General features: G+C 40.3%; 1 protein-coding gene across 2 annotated transcripts in view; it reads right to left on the bottom strand.

Moving 5' to 3' along the window:
* Positions 1-5,582: 5,582 nt before the first annotated feature.
* Positions 5,583-21,296, bottom strand: part of cpne5b (copine Vb) — a 138,205-nt gene continuing 122,491 nt past the window's right edge. For both annotated transcript variants that reach the window (XM_047583689.1, XM_047583690.1), the window contains 4 exons: positions 20,095-20,197; positions 13,252-13,309; positions 12,625-12,698; positions 5,583-10,349 (listed from right to left, as the gene is read on the bottom strand). In XM_047583689.1, coding sequence (XP_047439645.1) covers positions 10,158-10,349; positions 12,625-12,698; positions 13,252-13,309; positions 20,095-20,197 — 427 coding nt within the window. In that variant the 3' untranslated portion in view covers positions 5,583-10,157. The remainder of the gene's footprint in view (positions 10,350-12,624; positions 12,699-13,251; positions 13,310-20,094; positions 20,198-21,296) is intronic.

The raw sequence follows: 21,296 nt of genomic DNA, 5'->3' as shown, positions 1-21,296 counted from the left end.
TTGTTGGAACTTAGAAACTTAAGCCTTTAATTTTGTCTGTTTGCACCTTGTCACGTTTCCTGTCACACACTCGAAAATAACCCATTTACTTTTTGATCTTTTACGTTTACGTGTTATGTTTCATGTCATGTTAACACAAGTAAATGATGACTTTTTCAAACGTTTGCATGACTGTGAATAAAGATGGATGACGGAACAGTCAGTGCTCCAAACTTGCAAGATCCAATGAGAGGAAGTGGGAACACATTGTCCATATTTATATACAGTCTATGCCCTGTGCACTGCAATACATGCATGTTCGGTTTATTGCTGCTTTTAAATTTGCTGTAAGTTTGCATGTGCGTGTGAATGTTTTTTCTCTCTGTGTTTGTGGTGATAGTCCGGGGCAACCTTCTGCATGATGACCAGTAATAGTCTATAGATAATGGATGTAATATGACTCCTAAAAATGACGTGATCTGCTATAGGGAGAAGGGAGGAATGTGTGGACTGCACCTGGAGCTGGATGTACATGAAAATCTAAGCAGTGGTTCTCTTCCTCTGTTACTCCGCTGTTGATTTAACGGTAGACGGTGCAGGACTTTTAAGTTCAATTTATTCGACAAGCTTCCCTGACAAAAGTGGTATTGTTTAATTTCTATCATAGGAAAGCGAATGCGCCTCTTTCTCAGGTGCACAACCCAGACCACTACGCAGAAAGTCATTTTAACGCTGGCCGGGTTGTAAGGCGTAGTGGTTGCGTGTGTTTATTGTTTCTAAAACTTGAACAGTTTGTCAGTCTCTACCCAGAGGTGGCTGTTTGAGGAGAGCATATCCAAAATTTATGGTGCACGCAATTTTTGACAGGCATCTGAACAAAGGGCGCTTACACAACAGAAAGATATTCAGGTCACATTTTTTTTTTTTTTTTTTTTGTCTAACCATTATTTGGATAACCTTTTGTACTCGTTAGTGTCTGTCTGCTGAATTATTTTCTTGCTGTGGGATAATATGTTACAGTAAGATGTGCAGAAGTGCATTAAAAAACTTTGGAAATTACTCTTTTTTTTTTTTTTTTTCCACCCCTCTGTACCTTGTTATTTCGTCTTGACCCAGAAACTAAATATACTCCCTGGAAATCTCTGGAGTCTAATTCAAGTGTCTCTCTTCCAGAGAGTGAATTCCTCTCGAAAAAGTGGCCTAGCCAAGCCCAGTTAAGTACCGGGTGTTTTCTTACATCAGATGATTGGATGTTTAAATGATAATTCTGTCCCGATGAGGGGACTGTGTGTACTGAACACGTTGTATTTGTCGTTTGTTTTGGTGTAGCGAGACGTTTTGTTCAGAGGTGGCTCTGTTTCCTGCCATGTTCAGAGAGGAGCAGCACTCTGCTTGCAGAGAGAGGCCACTGTCAGCTAAAGTGAATGTCCTTTTTTTATATTCACTTTTGGATTCGATTTAATTTTGTGACAGCTGTCACCCCTGCCACCCCCACCACACACTGCAGAGACTACACATGCTCATGGAACATAATGCAAACTGAATAATTTAAGAAGGACAAACTTTTGTAAGCCGGGAAACAAACTTGAGACATTTCTAAGTTGCCATCCTTGGTCTCGCTTGCAAAGAACTTCCAAATACACTTTCCACAAATCCACTCTCTTTTGTAATTAGACTATATTGTAACCAAAGCTAGGCAAAGAGCAGCGGCAAAATCCCTTCTCCTCTAAAAGTTGCTTTTTCATTTCTCTAAAAAGATTCGAATTACCAACTCCCGTCCCGTGTGTTTTTTTTTTTTTTTTTGTGATAACACGTGTTTGAATACAAATGTAATTAAGTTTCAGTCTAATCCACCTCAACCTTGTTTGTTACATTCCTAGACGCAAGATTTGTTCAAACCAGTTTCATATCATGGCTAAAAACAGAAAGAATCAAGGCCCGTTTATTTCCAACTATACTGGATATTTGATCAGACCTCGTATTGTTGCACGGTTAAAAGGAACACTGGGGGAATTTGTGGAGGATTAGCTCGTGTTGAATGGAGATAAAATGACAATTCTGCACAAATTGGTTGAAAATGAAAAGAATGAAGCAATAAAAAGCATCTTAAGTGTCGAGCTGTAGTGGGCAGAGACCTTTAGTGTCCATCCATAAATCCATGAATCCATAAATCCATCCGTCCATGTTATGGTTCCCATAACAACCCAGAACTGTGACAATGATTCAGGATTCAAAGGGGAATTATAAAAGCGGGACACCTGTGCTTTAAGGCCAAACTTTAAGCTTTTTAAAGATCGTAAATCTACCTGGACGCAGACTTTGATCAAACGGATAAGGGCCGATTATTAAAAATGAAAACATGACCTTGCATTTAGAGAGATGTCTGCAAAAATCCCTATATCACACTACGCGGTGATACCAGTTCAGAGCGGATGTGCTTTAATGTTTTTCTGCATATTAAAGCTCCCTCTTACTGACAGTAATGGCCTCTCTGCTCAATCACTTGTGCTCCGTAAATTCCATCTCCTAAAATCTAAAATTCAGCCGTTATCAAGGGTAAACAGTAGTTTTTACACGAGGACAATAAAAGCATTTAAACGTGCATTTTGACATATTTAATGTTTTTATTCAGGACGAAGTGAGAAGTTTTGAAATTATCTTTACTTACTGTATAGCTGTAATATTGTTTTATGGCCTTTAATGTTTATTTTTAAGGGAAGAAAACTAATGTCATTGAAGAGTGTGTTTGACTAGTCGTCACTCTTTGTTTGTCCAAATCCCTTCAAAGCCTGACTCAAACACTGCCTTTGCTTTGCAGTCTCATATCATTTTATTTATTTATTACTGCACTACATGGTGAGGAATGTGTTGTTTTTTTTTCTTCAGTTATGTGTCCTTTCCAAGTTTACAATTAAGGTACTGGAGAGGGCTTGGGTACAGGGGGGAAAAAGTTTCAGCGATCAAGGAACATGTTCACTTTTTACATGAGAAACTGCCATAAAATCATATTGTTCATGTACAATAAGCTAATGCATGTGACAGTGGCTCATGTGTTATGGATGTTCTGTGCAGTTTTGTGTAAATTATAATACAGATATTATGGATAGAAATGTCCCGATCAAGTTTTTTTTTCCTCCCTGATCTGATCCTGATCATTTAATACTGAATATCTGCCCTTAAATGAACAAAAATTCCTCTTCTAATAACCTTCTGAGAACTGAGCTTTTATTTGGTTTTTAATTTCTCCACGGTATTTGGGATCAGTGGGACCTAAAATGTTTAAAAACTAAGCATCATTTTCCAACAGGAAGTAGTAGTTTTTGAAAAAACAAAAAACAAAAAACTAAACAAAACAAAAAAAACATGTCCTCATATGTGGACACTGGGATTATCTCATGATTTATATTATAATAAAGTCGCCCAATGTGTGAAACTAAATATAAAACTGCTTATTTTAATACCTGATCATGGCTGAGAAAAGACAGAACAACGAAGTCCCAACATCCTCAAACGAGAACTTGCTAATTAGCGACGTTGTAGCTTGTTGCTATTGATAAAATTTGTTAAATTTCAACTAGAAATGTCAATAAGAATAAATAAATTACTGTTTTCTACCTCGTCCTGTGACGGTCTGTGGAATGAATCCCTTTGCTACCACTAGATGGCAGACTAAAGCGTCCACTAATGTGGACAACGGGTTTAAATGAAGCAGAATAAGCTGCGATGAAACCTAAAGCTTAATGTCCCCATATGTGGACGCAGGGTCTCAGGAGTTTAATAATAATAATAATGCATTGGTTTTATACAGCACTTTTCCATAAGATTCATTATTAATTGGTGGTGGTGGTGGTAAACTACCTCAGTATAGTCACACTTTAGCAGGCTGATGGAAACATGGCTGACCTCCACCAAACTTCACTCACTCGCACCCGGGAGCGAGGTGGGTTAAGCGTCTTGCCCAAGGACACGACGACAGACTGGAGATAGGGTGGAATCTTCTTCTTCTTCGTCCAATAACAGAAACCGCTCCACCTCCTGAGCTACTGCCGCCTGGAGAGCCATAAAGGCTTTTCTTATCTTCCTTGTATTCTCATACATCACCCGTGAACCGTGTGGCTGAATTAACTACAATAAATATCACTGTCAAAGTGAATGTCTAGTAGAAGAGGGCAGCTCGACCCTTTGCTCCAGCGTCTCCAACAGACGCTGGAAACCTGTGTTCTCTACTACATAAATGGTTTAATAGTGCTATAAACTCCCCAACCCCTCTCTGCAATATCTTCTGCCTTTCTGTCTTTTAAACGCAGCGTTTAGTGTTTGTTGTTGTTTCAGTGCAGCGTTTGCCTGAATGGACTCCCATGTGTTTGTGTTCTGTGATGTTTTTTTTTTTTATAAGTGGTAAATGAAGTTGTTAGCATTGACTCACGATCGATACCAAACTGCCCCGACATCCACGTTGCACAGTTTATACATTTATATCTGGCTGACTTCATTATCCAGAGTAAAAGAACTTCCACATAGCAGATTAGCCAGGAGACTTGCCCTTTTTCTGTTCTCCTTTGATTTTTGGGAGTTAAGACGCTATGATATTAGGAAAGACATTTCGTTTTGTTTTTTTTACAAATACTTACTTATAGTTTTCACATTATTTGTATTCCAGAACAAGGCATCAAAAAGCTGCTTTTCCTCATGTGACTGAAGTGAATATTTGTGCATCTTTTTTTAAAATTTCTTTTATTTTTGCCTTAACTGGATTGTGGAGGCAACACATAACTTTTAGGAAGCGGAGATTATTCTGTTCAGTTACGTTAGTATTGAGACGCCTGCAGTCAGGTTCTCTCATGTTAGCATTCGTCTTAGTTAGCATTTGTTAGCTCGGTAGTTCAAACTATTGTCTACTGGTAATGGTAAATGGTCTTGCTTTTATGTAGTGGTTTTTTTTTTTACCTTTACAGTCACAAAGGTTCAGTGTCTTACTCAAGGGCACTTTGGCATGTGGCACATTCTGGGGATCGAACCTCTAACCGTACTGAGCCACAGTCACCCTTATTATCACCCCCATGCACCAAATCATCATCATCAGTCATGTTCTGGCCCTGAATCACCTCTATTAGCTGCATTTAATACAAAACATCAACCAATATTACATTTACACCAATAATTATTAAAATGACTAATTAAAGGAATACTTCTTTTTTACACGTGCATATCCTAAATTAGAAGTGTAACTCAAAAATTATAGATTTTTACACCTATTTTGAATTTTAAATACAAACACTGGATCCTTTGTACTCCCATTTTGCATATGCATCTATAATTATTATAATGGCCATTAAATAATACTTTTTCTTATACTTATATATCCTAAATTAGAAGTGTAACTAAAAACAAAATGGATTTTTACACCTATTCTGAATTTTATTTAAGTATGTTAGTCAGTGGATGTTAAAAACAAAAGAAGAAGATGTAGTTTTGATGCTACAAGGACGTGGTTTTGGTTTATGGCAGATGCAAAACAAGTAACTCTCTGTTGGGGACTTAATTTTTAAAAGTCACTTTGCAGTCTCACGTCCCAACACCGAAATGAAAGCCCAACTCCCAAGTAACTTTTATAAAAGTAGTCATTTTTTAATTCATTTTCATTTAAGGCAATCCAATACAAAGCATTTCACAACCCACCATATGACAATAATCATGTACAATAAAAACCCTTGTAACAGAAAGTAGGGAAGTCATGCAAATCAGAAAACTGAAGAGATATAAACAACAAAGATAGTCGTGGGATTTAGGTAAATAAAATCAAACCGTTAGGAAAAAAAAAAGTGTTAACTGTAACATGCAAATTAGCTACAGTCGTTTAACCACTGGTGAGACGAGAAGTGTTAGAAGAACCAGGCACAAGAGAGAAGAAATAGCATACAGTCCATTGTTACTGCCATGTTTGGCACAGAAAATGCATGTAATCTGATCGGGCTGGGTCCATTTATATCTTACAGATGGTGGCACCGCGTGGAAAACACTCTGATTGTGCCCCAAGAAAAACATGCAGTTGATTATCATACAAACAAACAGTCACCATAATGAAGTAAGACGCCGGGGGGCGATGGCTTGTCATAGAAACATAGAAAATAAATCAATAAATATCTTCAGTCCTGTAATATTCCCAAAAAAATATATCAAACATGTACAATGAGATCTCATTTGGAAGTGTTGATGGGATCTATATGCAAATGCGCTGTTACATTATCGCAGACGTCCACTCTTTTGTTTTTCTTGTTTCACATTTCAACTTCCATTAACTGAATTTCTCCCTTTCATCCGAGAGCCTTAACTTATCCACCTCAACTACTTCTCATGGGCAGGATTAAATGAGATGGAGTGGCTGCCTTTCACATCATTAAGGCCTTTAGTTTGCTACATTAGACGCCTGAAAAGAACCTTTTCAGCTCCCGTGAATTCTGCTTCTGCCTCAACTTGTTGGTTTTTAAATGGAGAAGACACCAGTTACAGCTCGTCGTTACTCCCTTTTTTGCACGTTATTCATTTATTTGTTTTGTTTGTTTGTTGTCACCTTTACATCCCGTGAAGGTTGAATTTAAAATTAAACCAAATAATTACGCTTTGCAGAATGTAGCGGCTGCAGTGAGAGTGGCAAAGATGGAAAGTAGGAGAGGTAGGAGAAGCAGTTTGTCTCTGTAAACGACAAGTTTTAGCTAAATGCTAACATGCTCACACCTGGGTGCACGCTCAGCGGGTTGCGTTAACCATGTTCACCGTCATGCTTTTGTTAACAGCATGCACACATTTGCAAATTAAGCTAAACCTAATGATAAAGCTGAGGCTGATGGGAATGATTAAATACAGAACCTCAGAGCAGTTTGTTGGTGTTTGAAATATAAAAATAATAATGATAATTAGGTTTATTATTATTTAATATTTTATACTTTCTTGATCCCAAACTAAATCCTGCCAAATCAGGGCGGAGTGTTGCAGCTTCTAGGGCGGTGGTTCTCAAGGTGGACCCCTAGTGGTCGGTGGTGTAATTGCAAAATAAAATATCTTTTAAAAAAAATCATATTTATAGAAACAGGATTATGTTACTCAAATGTGACCGAGTCCTTTATCTAACTAAACTACAGGTGATTTTTGTCTCTCTAATTACATCTGTTTCACAAAGTGTAATTCACTGTATTTTATTAAAGGGACCCCAACTATAATTACATGTAGGCTTCATAAGACTAAGGAGTCAGAAAATATCCTTGATGTCTTTGTTTTTCTAAAATTGGAAAATATAATTTCACTTGTAGGTCGCCGCTGTTGTTTGCGTTGCAATGCAGGCTGGGTAATGAAGTCAAATGTTCCCTCCGCTCACCTCGGTCGATTCACTTGCACCGTAGTTGTGACTCTACAGCGAAAAAAATGGCGTCTATTCAGCCTTTTCAGTTTGATCGTTAACGAGGAGGAAATCACAAATAATAATCAAAAAGATTATCAGCGTGGGGGGTTCCTCAGGGTAGATTAAAAAATATGCAGGGTGTCCAGGACCCCAGAAAGATTGAGAACCATTGCTCTCGAGGTGGGGGGGGCCGCACCTGGACACCAATTTGGGGGTTAGCTGCTTGCTCAAGGCACCTCAAGTCAAAGCACGGGACAGATTGAGTTTCAACTGGATGAGAGCGACACAGAAAAAGCAATCGCCACAGTTATTAGAAGTCATCTTCAGGGAATCAGCACTCCCAGTCACATTTGGGATACAACCTGCCACTGGGCACTTTTACACTTTTACACCAATCCCACGGGAAATAGCAACAACTTGTGAATTTTTGCGAGTCTACAACCTGCGGTACATGCTGAAAATCCAAGGTTTGATTAAGATCTCTTCACTCTTGACCAGTGTAAAAGTTGTTGGCTTTAAATGAGCGGTGTATGTCATTAAACATCATTGTGCAAAATGTTCCACCAAAACTATTTCCTCACCCAACACTACTTTGCATGGCCACTGTTGCTGCATCATGGTGATTGTGGTCAATTTATTTTCCCTGCACTTTATCTTTTGGCAGTTTAGGGCATCATCAAAGCCAAACTCTTAACATATTCAAGCCTTGACCAAACTGCGTGCCTCAAAATGGAATAAACTGAAAGTACTACATGATTATTATTATGTGTATAAATGTTTTAATTTTAAGCCATAAATTTTGGGTGTCCTCTCCCTTTAAGTACCACGATAAATGTTACTGATGGTCTGTAAACTGTATTCTGGCATTGAATGCTTTCGTTATGGCCTTTAAAGTCCTTCTTACTATATGCATCATGCATGAACAATGATCAGAAAGGATACTTGTTGAATTTCTTTAGCTGAAAAAAAAAAAAAAATCTTTTCACTTTGTTATTTTCATAAGGCAACACATGACGTGACTGTGGGGGGATTATTGTTGCAGCATTGTGCGAGGAGGCATCTCAGATTACAAGCTTCGTTACTGATGCCGTAAAATTGGATTTGCTATGTGGATGCCAGCTTATTTTTATGTCTTCACGCTGAACTAACGTCACAGGTGGTAGGAGGCTACGGAAAAAGCCAAACTGAAGCAAAATCATGATATGGTCCCTCCCCAGCCTGCGGTGTAGACAGACTTGTTAATGGGGGTTTTTGCGCACATGAAACGCATTGTTAAAAAATAAATGTGGAGCTCTGTGGACTTCTTTGGAAGTAGCTGCCACACAGTTTCTGATGCGGCGCAGGGTCGGACAGCTCAATGAAAGTCTCTAGGGGAGAGGCTGTGTCAGTGGAGGTTACGTGGCTGCTGGTGTGTGACCACTAGGGGTTTACAGAGTTACGCTGTCGCTGGAAGTCTCCGGGTTGTAGGCGGTGGTGTGTTCAGGGGTTCGTATTTGGAATAAAATAACCTGCCACCGGGACCAAAAATGAGATGTGGGACCCAATTAACTACTGGCTAACTAGGTGCCATAATGTGCCAGTTAGTCTGTGCCAAATACAAACTGAAATAAGGTACTGTTTTTCCCACAATACCTTCTAGCTATTACCACACAATGGCAATTAAAGAAATTGAAGTAATTGCCACACAGTGAAGCTGTGGCCTTCTAGGTCACTTTGTCAGGTAATTTGGGCTTAAATAACCCCGCTGTGCCCAATTTTTAGGTCCCTTTTACACCATCTGTGTTTCAGTTTGGCCTGCCTCTGTGTGTTTTGGGTGCAAAGTCTTCTGCGATGGAAATAAAACTGAACACAAACCTTAAATGCACCTTCAGCCAACAATCTCCTATGTCGAATTATGGCCGCAGTGCAAAAAAATATATCAGGTACAGAAATGAATAGCAGCACTCCAAAAGATTAAACGTGATTAACCTGGCAGCATCAGCGTAAATCTCGTACTTGGTATAGAGACGGGTTTGTGCTTTTCATACGCTAAAAAAATAAGTGGTGACACCTGCAAAATGGATAAAGTTTTTTTTTTTTATGGTATTCAAAACGAATCTATCAAATGTTCATGCCACTCTTGACTATATCTGAGAGTAAATATTTGATATGGGAGTTTAATTCTCATACAACATGCTCTAATAAACATTTACTTAATAAACAGGACGGGAGGTGACACGTCATGGTAGGAAAAAAGATGATTAATGTTCGGTGTAATAAACTGTAAACTACACTCTCGTAGTTTTTTTCCTCCCGTTGCATTGGCAGATGCGGAGGTACTCCCCAAATATAAAAACCAGACGGGAAAAAAGGTGCCTAAAAAATATCAATGGATTAGGCCACACCACTGAGTGACGAGCAAGGCATAGGTCAAAGTTCACATGTCCTGATACACTTAGAAACAACCACAGACAGGCACGAGTTTAAACCACAACATGACCTTTTTTTGAACCAACCTGCCGTCAAATGATACGTGAAACAGTCACCGCCTGAACGGCTTTCACCAACGAGTCCTGAAGAGTTTGGAGTCTCTCCTCAAGAGAAACTAACCAAAGGGATATATCACAGAAATACAAAACAAACAAACAAAACAAAAAAAAAGCGGAATACTGCCCCAGCAGGTCAGTTTCCTGGTGTTCCAGCTCCTGTTTTCACCGTGAAACAGGAGGTCGAGAGTTCCCACTGGACTCAAAGTGGCTGCTGCATGCGGTCAGTCCTCAATGAAAAGCCAACGGGAGGAGTCTCAGATCTGTGTGTGGTGGTGCGTGTGTCCCGGCGGCGTGTAGGGGGGCGGCGCCGGGTTGGGTTTGATCCCCCGGCTCTTCATGTAGGATATGAACTGGTCGGGGATCTCCGCCAGCACGTCTTTGGCGAGCCTCGCCATGCTCAACACGTGGTTACCTGTGCGGTCCATGTAATCTCTGAAGGGAACAAACTGAGGAAAAACAACATGACGACATGAAACAAAAAAAAAAAAAAAAATGATTACATACGACCGTGGTTCAACAACTCGTGTGGGTGAAGAAGAGTGTGAGATGACGGCATACGGTTTCGCTTGTCTGACAGAATGTCCTCTAGGATTTTTTGGACTCCTGTTGTGAATCGCGAAAAGCTCCACAATACTTTTTAAGGCATTTTACACGAGCACGAGGCTTCGGGAGCAGGCTGGTGTAGTGAATGGAGAAATCCAGGAGGCTCATGTTTAAGCCTCCATGTTAGTCAACATTTGTAAGATCCTGCAAGCTTTAGGATGCTCATCCGTCACTAATCCTGTGCTCTGGCTTCCCTCAGGAGCGTGAGGGAAATGAATGAGCCAAAGTGAAAAGACAAGTTTTCCTAGTGGGGGTTCGACAGAGTACTTTGGATTTTTTCTTTCTGTTGTATTATTTGTCACAGCGAGATGTCTGTTGGGTCTCAGGTTAGTAGAGGAGATCGAGACGGGAAAGAGCCCAGAAGATAGCCATTACTGCACTGTACTGTAATGTGTGAGCTGGGACTTTGGGACACCATTACTGTAAAAGACTCGAGGAAACGTTGCACATCCTTTGCCCACTCTTGAGTCACTTAACTCTTGAGTTTTGACAGAAGCAAAAACTTGGTGGGTTCAACAGCAACATACCTTAACTTCTAATCTATGAATGAAGGAATTACTTTACACTGATACGATACGTATCACGATATTTTAGTCACGATACGATACATTATTGCGATATTATGATATTGTGATATATTGCAATATTCTAAATGCAGCTTAAAATACACATTGTATGTATGTAAACCAGATAACAATAATAATTAAATAGGCAAACAATATTAATCCAAATGAACCATTTCCAATTTATCACACTACAGAAAAAGTGGTGTGGACGTTATTCAAATCATGACTTTTGCTTTTAAAATCGATATTAAGACATTCAATATAAAGTACTTTTTCCCTACTTTACACTATTAATCTAAAAAGCTCTGATTCATGCGATGTAGGCCTAATTAGTAAATGTGGTTTTTACTATATTCCCTCATTACTTAATGTAACTAGTGTTGAGTATGAATGAATTCTTTATCTGCAAAAGGTTTCTACACAGACCTGTTATATATTAATGGGAAAACGTGTCTTTTAATCCCTGGTGCAGAACCAAGATTCAGACAAAACTCACTGCAACAGTCCAAATATTGACACTGTTGTCTCGTTTTTTTTGTGGTCCAGAGATGTTGATGTACATGCACTGAGGTTGTGCTACTGTGTATCCAAAGTGTACATTTTTCTTGTACATATTTTTATATATTCTTTTATATTTTTTTTACACTGATGTGTGTATTCTTATTCGAATTGCCCACTTATTCTTACATAACCTTATTGCCTACATTGCTCTCTCTTCTGAACACTGGTGCCCTTTGAGTAGGAGCTGCTGAAACGAAAAGAAATTTCCCCTAGGGATTAATAAAGTAATTCTGACTTTGATTATACTGCCCCCCTCCACCCATTTGAACAATTACTATATTTTTGAAGTTGAGTTCAATCTGTGTCAAATAAAGTCCCACATAAATTAGTGTATTTACAATGAACAGGCATAACATTAGAGAATGGACATGGACCTTCTGAGTGTGTCTCGTGGTGTCTTGTGGTGTCTGGAAACATCCACATGAATTAATGCCAGGTCCAAAACCTTCCCAGCAGAACAATGAATTGTCACAAGATGGTGAATGTTACTCAATTCTCTTGTCAGTGGTTTTAATGCTGTGGCTGATCAGTGTATGTAATTAGTTTCATCAATCTCATTGGCACACATTCACAGCCCTTATTCTAATTCTAAATGGGAAATTGCAGGAACCCAGCACTAACAGGCTGTGTTTTAATGTAATGGCACACCTGAGACTACATAACAAATGTAAACTACAAATGGAAAAATAATAAATATGGAAATACTGTTGCCCATAAGTTGTGATCCATAACAGGGGACCAAAGTAAAGTAAAGCCTAGTCTAGTTAAATATGATACACAGCAACATGTTTGGTGTGAATCCAACTCAAAACCACTTTCTCCTCCTTTGATCACTGTCTACCACAGTAAAATCCCCGACTCGTTGACAAGAGGAAATGCAACAATTGTATGGCCTGAACATTTTCTCGGATTTTCTGTGATCTTGGCCCCCGCACTTATTTATTTTCTTATCTCTGGTCTTGTCGTCTTTCACACTGTAAGAGAAATTCACCTGAACAATGTCCCGCTCTGCTAGTTTCCCTCTGGATGAGATCCTGATGTCATCGCCGTCTAGTTCCACCATGGCTGAAAGACACAACAAATGCACACGCTGAGTGAGACACATGGTTGTTACACCGCTGTAAAGGTTTAGTAATCCCACGGGGTATTAATGAGTCCCCCCTTTCTTGCTTATGTAAAGGGAAAATAATGTCGAGTTATACAGCTGTAATCTGTCTTCATAGCATGTCTAATCAACTAATAAGTCTGTTATTAGAGACTCTGTGCAATTTCAAATCATCAGCACTAAACACCCAACAAACCCATCAATTAACCTTAGCCGTTTTGTCTGCAATTACGCCCGCATCCACCTACGCATCCCTTTCTCCCCTGACTCGGATGAGTTCGTACAGTAATTTTCTCTCTGGTGTCCCCTGAATTAGAAAAGGTTAGCAGTGGCTATCGGCGTAATAGACTCTGGGTTGCACAGATGTTTTCACCAGTTTAACTGACTGGAATATCTAAAACAAAAACACATGTGGCACTACTCAACAACGTGTCTCCTGTGTAAAAATGAATGGAAATCTGTTAATGGCTACATTCGTGCTGCTGCAGGTTAAAAAGGTTAACGTCACCGTACCGTCAAACTCGGCCTGACCAACTCCAACTATGATGATGGACATGGGAAGCTTGGCGCCCTGCAGAAAAAATCAGACAAGAAGCTGAACAAACATTACTTTCTCGACAAACCTCATTCACACGTCCACCTTCCTTTTACTCCGGAGGGATCTGAAGCATCAGATCATCCAGGGAATGTCTCTTTAGCGCAGGGGTCGAAGTAGGGACCCCCCTACCTACTAGTGCAAATTATAAATATACATTATCATCATTCTGCATTCAATATTAAGCTATTCAAATAATACACAGGTTCAAATATTATACTTTTTTTATTTCTACTTTTCAATATGTAATATGCAGCCTCGTGATTGGCTCAGCAGCAATAGGGGCGGAGCCTATCGTGAGTGAAGCGTCGACTAAAAGCTAACGCCTCCATTTATCCCTTTACTAAAATATGTTAGATTCATGTTAAATGTTAAATTTGTAACATATGCTTCAGTGTGTCTGTCTACAAAGAATGTCTTGAAAATCATGTCTGAATGAGATTAAAATGTTTAATAGGTTTAGTAATCTGTAGCACTCATTACCGTGACATTATAGTAGTCACATGCTCACTCACATAGATTACAACCACAGTAATATTCTTTATCACCCTTTTAACCAACCCGTTAACTATCAGGACGACCTTTACGGGAGAAAAGACACAGAGGAAAAAAAAAAGGATCGAGACAAGATGTCAGGGAATGAGGCTGACGCAGTGGGACGCTAACGTGAAACCCCGACTTATTTCCAGAACTAGTTTGTCCTGTTGCGTTCCTTATCCCCAATATTACATGTGCTGGAATCCAATTTTCAGTCATAAGAATGCACACCAGCCCTTATCTGGGGACAGCACTCCGTGTTCGCGCACTGAATGCTGGTTATCAGGCTGGAGAGTGGAGATTAAACTCACTGGCAACACCAGCAGCATCACCTGAAACGCTGGGGCAGCAGGTCAGTATCGGTGCCGATGGTGTTTTGATAGCTGAAAAAGCAATCTAACCATAGCCGGTTCTCTCACACGGAACTCTCCACAAAAGATATCTGAGAATTCACAGCCCGGAGGGATAATATGCTGACCTGCATAAAGGAAAACATTTGCCCCCGAGGAGGGGGAAAAAAAATGCGACAAATCTGTTGACACAGTCTTACATGGGCGGCGGATGGATGACTGCATTTAGGAGAGGAGGGAGAGGGAGGAGGCGCCGCCTTAAGTCACTACAGCCGCCGTCCTCATTCACCCGCCCAGCCACTCCCAAACCACTTCTCAGGTCTCACAGCTGCTGCGGAGAATACCGTCTCAAAAAAAGAAAAGCCGGACAATCGATGAACAGAGACGGCAGTTCGTGAAACATTGTGATTATGTGGTCCCGCTTTCTCTGGCATTTGAGGAAATGGAGGCTTTTTTCAAAACACTGCTGACATTTCAGTTAGAAAACTTTGTCATTATTTCCATTTCTGTACATCAAGGCTAAAATGTAACACCGGAGTCGTCGGCTTCGTTTTGCTATGTGTCCTTTGGGAGTGACAATTGAAGTGCTCCATTCAACGTGGTTCAAGGATTAGTTGTCTATGCTAGTTCCTGCTGCAGCTTTTAAAATTCCACATTTTATTAGATGACTACAACTTTTGCAGGTAGGCATTTTGGGCTTACATGGACAGGGGCGCTATGCATCAGTAGTGTTAGTATGGACAGGGGTGATTTCTGAAATGTTGGATGGAGATTGTTATTCTTCTATTATTAGTCTGGATGTACACTGAGGTCGTTAGCGTTGACCACTTTCAGGCCTTTCAGATATTAGAGTTAAAGTTCTTGTCCAATGCAATTTGAACTAAAGTTGGTCAGACTAGTAACATAACAGAATAACAACCTATAAGTAACGACAACTCCAGATTTCTAACACAGAGTAAAGAAGAAATAACAACACAAGAAAGTTCTCAAGATGAAGAACCTTAGTGCACCTGGACGACAGGTGCAGTTGAGAAAGAATGATGGCACCAAATATTGAACTGATGTACTGATATAGATGTATTGATATTTCTGTGAGGTTGGGTGTGTGATGTGTGTTAATTCAGTCCTGTTGGAGGCTAAAAGCTTCAGTCAAACTAGTTGTGTGTTGAATATTTCAAGCGACGTTCTTTACGTGTCAAAAACGTGTCTGGGGGACAGGTTTTTTCTAAAGAGGAGGTATCATAAATAGCGCCGCTTATTCAGTGTAGCAAGTTTCCTGGAGTCACATATTTTCACACTTATATAAGTAGATTTTTATCTTTGGCACAAGACAACAAATGGCTGAGTTATAAAAAAAAAAAAAAAAAAAAAAAAAAAAAGCCACCCCCAGTGACTGGAAAATCAAGCAGCCTCTTATTGCCACGAGGATGCGAGCGGTTTCTGTCAACACTACCTCAGCAGCATCACATCAATGCGATTATCAGTGTTCAGCATAACTCATGTCAGGTCCTGTCCTCCCACACACACACACACACACACACGCACGCAACAGAACATCAAATGCCACCAAAAATAACCTGGCAATCCACCATGTCCCGCTTTTGCCGCCGTCCTGTCACCCTGTCTAAGAGGGAGAGATCCAGTCTAATGAGACAACAAAACAAAGCGTCAATCAACATTCGTTACTTCAACAACTCACTCTGTGCGTGCGTCTTCAACCTAAATGTTATGCACGCCCATGATGCATGCTTTGAGGGGTGTGCTTGTGCGTTTGAAGGATGTGGCGCCGGATGAAGACACTTAAAAACCAGCTATCAGCCGAGTGCAGACGCTAACTCTTCACCAGCGTGAGGGCGGCACATTCTGCGCTGACTATTAAATCACTAAATCACTAAATAAAACCTTCGCGTGCAGTCGGGATATTGTTAACATGCTGACGGAACTGTGGTGAAGAAGGAAATTTCATAATCCTTTTATTATCTACACTCACATAAACCGCATATTCATGAGTTTAGGTCCAGTTTTCCTTTTTCTTTCATCATTTTCTCATTTTTAACTTAAAGTGTGTGTGAAACTTCTGCGTTCAGCTATTTTATTTTTAGCAATTTTAATCTCGAATTCTAATCATATTCCTGTTAAAAGAACTCATGCACATTAATCGTCAGTTGAAGTATCTGCCAAATGAATTTAGCACCGTGAAGGAGCTTTAAAAATCACGCACTCCCTTCTCTCAAAGTCTAAACTCTCCTGTAGAACACACAGACAGCATTACATTAGCTGGAGAACACACAAACAGTTGCACTGCGATTATGCAGCGGATTGGCCGATGATTGTAAATACAGATTAATATAATTTAAATGGGATAAACAGGGAAATTAACCATAGAGACTAAAATTTGAAACACCAGGCTATAAATATGTCTATTTTGGCTGTAGGAGATCTGTAGGATTTGAATCAGCTTAATGTGACCAGTTTGAAGAACTGCAGTTTTAGTAGAGATCGACCGATATGGATTTTTTAGGGCCGATACTGATTTTTATTACATCAATAAACGTTAAAAGTCTCAATTTAACCAAAAACATAAACATTTATTGAACTCAAAGAAATCTAGGGTCATCCCCTCCAACTCTTATTTCTAGCGTTGCTCAACACACCTCTGAGTACAAGCATTTTCCAGCTTCCTGCTGCACACGCTCTGCTAGTCGGGGAGGGACAATGTATGGGCTGCACGGGTCTGCAGCGTCTCTAGCACTTCATTTCTGTGATTTCTCCTTGGACGATGACTAAAGCTGGCTTCTAGAGGTCATCTTGGGACTAGCAATAGCTTAATTAACGGGTTGAATACAACCAACTAGGAGGACATACACTTGTCCACCTCTGTTTGTAATCAGGGACCCTTAAATGAGCTTAAGTCTACTCCTGCCATCATTGCAAACTACATGTTTAGGTGTGGTACCAACAGCTGATTCCTATGGGGTCCACTGCAACAGTTTGCAACTTGTAGTCATGTCCACATAAAATCTGCCGACTTTCATCTTGTCTTCTACTCCTTTCTTGTCACCGTAACCTCGGTTTCACATCAGCAGGTGTCCCGTTACCTCTTACAAAGGAAGCCCTGTCACCAATACAAAGTGAATGAAGGTTAAAATGGGTGGGAAGTGGAGTGCTTTAGGTGGGTGCCGGCGCTGATAAAGAGATGAAGCGCAAAGCGGTGACGGGTAACAAGTAGAGGATGAGAAAAGAAAGAAGTCAAAGGCAGCAGAGGATTTTTTGTTATAGACTGAATGCAGTGACAGGGGTATGGAGGGAGCAGATGAAGACAAATTTAGATCTGTGAGTGGGGGAAAAAGATGGAGGGAGACAGCGAAAGGCTTTGTATTTGCGAGCGAGGGAGTCTTACAGATCCACAGGGAGGAAGAAAATGAGACGGGAGAGGGACCCAAATGGAGAGTGGAGGATGGGGTGATGGACTGGTGGAGTTCTGCAGTGTAGCTGAACCAGTGATAAATCCCCCTCCGGACACTGAACTGTCCTGCCACGTGTCCACACATTGACCGAGCACATACACCTGCATACACAGAACTTATTCTCCAGATATTTCATGCAGAGTTGTAGCTTCCAGCATGAATAAATATGAGAAAGTCTTATATAACCTCAGCACTGTGTCCTCCCTCACCCGGGATCCGTGAAGAGCAAAAAAAGGGGGAAGCGGTGGAAGTGGCAAGCGTCAGTCGACCAGAGGAGTGAAGGCAGTGAGAAAGAGCAGCAGGCAAGATCTTAAAAGGAAGGTGTGGCTGTTCTAATGTTTTGACTAACAGTCGCAAATTCCCTTTAAATCCAGTCTGCTGGGTGTTCTGTGCCTGCGGCGGGAGGAGGAGGAGGAGGAGGAGGAGGAGGAGGAGGAGGAGGAGGAGGAGGAGGGGTGGGGGGAGAAAAAAGATGAAGAGACCACAGGAAGGAAAAGGAAAAGGAAAAGGAAGGCAGCCATCTGCTATTTTAAAGGTGGGAGGAAAAAAGGGACAAGTTTTCGGGGAGAGCTGGGAGGAATAAATCCCAATGTTGTGGTGTTAGTTTTTTTTTTTATTTATTTACTCAAGCAGTAACATCATTTTAAAACGTTTTACTCATTCCTGGTAGGAAGGGAACGCATTTGTACCGTGATAGTTCTGAAAATCAAAAGTTACTTCAGTCATTAATAGGAAGCTATTATTCCACTACATCTGCTCCAATAACCGCTATTAGCTCCATTCCCATTATCAGAGACACAAATGCTTTTTTTAAAAAAGTGATTAGCTTAATCACCGAGCGGACAGTCTAATGATAAATGAATTAACTGTTCGGAGTTATTAACCATCAGTCAATCATTAAACTAAACACCAAGCTAAATAGTAACAGATGCAGGATCAGCTCTTCTGTTCTTCAGCTTTACATCATTCAGTCTGTTTACATGCACAGACTCAGACTCAACAGTTTTTTCAGAAGATAACATAACACTATACTGAATTTGACATGCAGCACATTAAAGAGCCATACAGTGCATTTGGAGTACGGCCCTCGGCTCACGGATCTGATCTTAAACAAACTCGCTGACAGTTTGCAGAGCTGGGGTTAGATGCACGCCCCAGAAAAGATGGCATTTATTTTAAACATGATAAAAGACTTATGTCTGCAGCAGGTTTTTTGGATATGCAGAAATATCTCCATGCGTAAACATGTTGACCTTTTCCAGAAGGTGGTTGAAGTCTATGTTAATCGAATTTTACACCGCTGCATGCAACGGAAATATGTCTGGAACATTTATTCGGTTTGAAAGCCGTTTAGGAAAAATAGTGTTTTTAAGTGCAAATATACATATATACCAAAGTAGTCTGTGCATATAAACATATTAGTCATAGTAGACTCTCTGAATTTTGGGGAATGCTTCGTCCAAACATAGACTGTATATAAATATGGACACACCCAGGGATACGGGTGGCGCCATCTTGCAACTATGAAGCCAGAGTCTGATCAGTACGGTCCGAAAGTGAAGCAAAAGTCACGTTATCAATGTTTTGTATAAAAAAAAAAATGTTTTTTACAACTCTCACGGTCCTGCAGTAGTTACTATTATGTCACATCCTGTTTCTATAGCATCAAATAACAAAACTAAGATGAAACTTGTCCAACGAATTGACACTTGAACATGCATCAAAGTTATATTAACGACCTAAAATGACAGAAAGCATCTTTATTTTACGTGTATTTTAGTGTTTTAGTTTGGCCCAAGGCCCATCCACTAGCATGGAGGAGGTGGAGCTTATGACCTATACTGCAGCCAGACACCAGGGGGAGCTGTACTTGCAGTTCTACCGTCCATATTTATACAGTCAGTAGGACACGTCTAGCATTTCAGTCATCTGCTTTTTAAAATAGGCTAATTTTTGCTTCCCTGCTGATGTTTAGTTGAGAAGATTAATGACACTCTCATTTTAAGTTGGAGCCAGCTGTCATACTGACTGTCTCATAGTTTCTGTGAGGCTTCCATGCAACACATTCCTCCTTAAAATAAATAAATAAAATCCCCACAATATTTATGTTGGTAATTAACAACGTTATATATGTCTGTAGGCAGAATCGACCGGGCTGTTCCACCTGTTTCCAGTCTTTGTAGGCTATGCTAAGCTAATCAGCTGCTGTGTGCAGCCTCAAATTGAGCAGAGAGACATGAGAAGGGCATCTGTTCAAAATGTCTCTCTGAAGGAAGTATAAAATATAAAACTATTGATAAATAGATAAGCATTTATCCCTTCAGTTAAAGCCTACACAGCATTTATGACTTATGGTTTGACTTTCTAAATAATGCCAAATAACACCCTCCCCTCCTTCCATTCTTACATTCACAATGGCCTCTTTGGTCTGGGCCATGTCTGAAATGACGCCGTCTGTGATGATGAGGAGCACAAAGTACTGAGAGCCATCCTGCACTGCCGCTGCATATCTGCGTACACAGATAGAAGAGAACACAACAGAAAGCATTAGAGGATGCGGCGTTATCCATTTGACGAAAAACAAATCTGACTCGAAGATTTATTAATGGATTTATCTAAACATCGATGTGGAAAATAAATTCATGACAGTGCAGGCGTTATCGTGCGCTCTCAATACATGCAAATTCAATAATAATAAAAAAAAAAAAGTTCTTTGTCACTGGTGCACTTCAGATAACACTCAACAAAATGCCTCACGCGTACACACCGATTAATCAGATCAAACAATCGAGCTCGCGACAAAGCCGTCGTACGTTGTTTGTTTCACAGATTCATCTCTTTGTCAAAATCTCTTTCTATACAAGTTTGCCTATTCACATGCTAAGTACTATCCGCCTGTGCGTTCTCACAGCCATGGCTCATTGCCACAGTAAAACTCCATTTTATCGGGATGACATTTTTTAATTATAACAGGGCTTTGGCGTAATCGGGTCGAGAGTTGTTTGGTTACGCCTCGACAAGTGAGACCACGAGGGAGACGCCGGCGGTGGGAGGTAAGGGTTTGGCGTTACACCCACGAGGATCGAGCGAGGCCGCGGCGCAGTTTGTTTGTTCCATCGTTGGAAATTGGCCATTCTTTTGGTAATTCGTGAGAGCCAACCAAAATTCAAATTCGAGCTCATCTCGGCCTCTAGAATTGTGTCTACCAGCACAGACGGGCGGGGAAATCAAGGACAGTCGTCAAGTACACTTTGTTTTTTCATCTTTGAGAACTGGAACTTTATGAAGACCAGTGATCACAGTCTTTATGCAAACATCTGTCTGAGTAGTTGGTGTGTTTACTGCAGTCTGCATTTGTTCGGAAAGTTAGGGTAGATTTCACATCTATTATCATTGTGTTTGTAGCTTCAGAATATATGTTTAAATCATAACAACAGGATTGCATGGATGAAACTACAACAACTGATGCCTAATGTAGATAGTCATGAAAAGAATATTGGTCCTATTTGCATGTCTTGCATTTCGTATATGAGCAACGTCTCTGTTGCTGTGTCATAGTATTTATATTTTTTTTTTGGTAGGACTGTGTGCTCCTTGTTTTCCTATCTT

This window comes from Mugil cephalus, chromosome 4 (genome assembly GCF_022458985.1).
Source record: "Mugil cephalus isolate CIBA_MC_2020 chromosome 4, CIBA_Mcephalus_1.1, whole genome shotgun sequence".
Classification (NCBI taxonomy): domain Eukaryota; kingdom Metazoa; phylum Chordata; class Actinopteri; order Mugiliformes; family Mugilidae; genus Mugil; species Mugil cephalus.
Note: the sequence above shows the minus strand (reverse complement) of the source record. Positions and strands in the feature narration are given on the sequence as shown.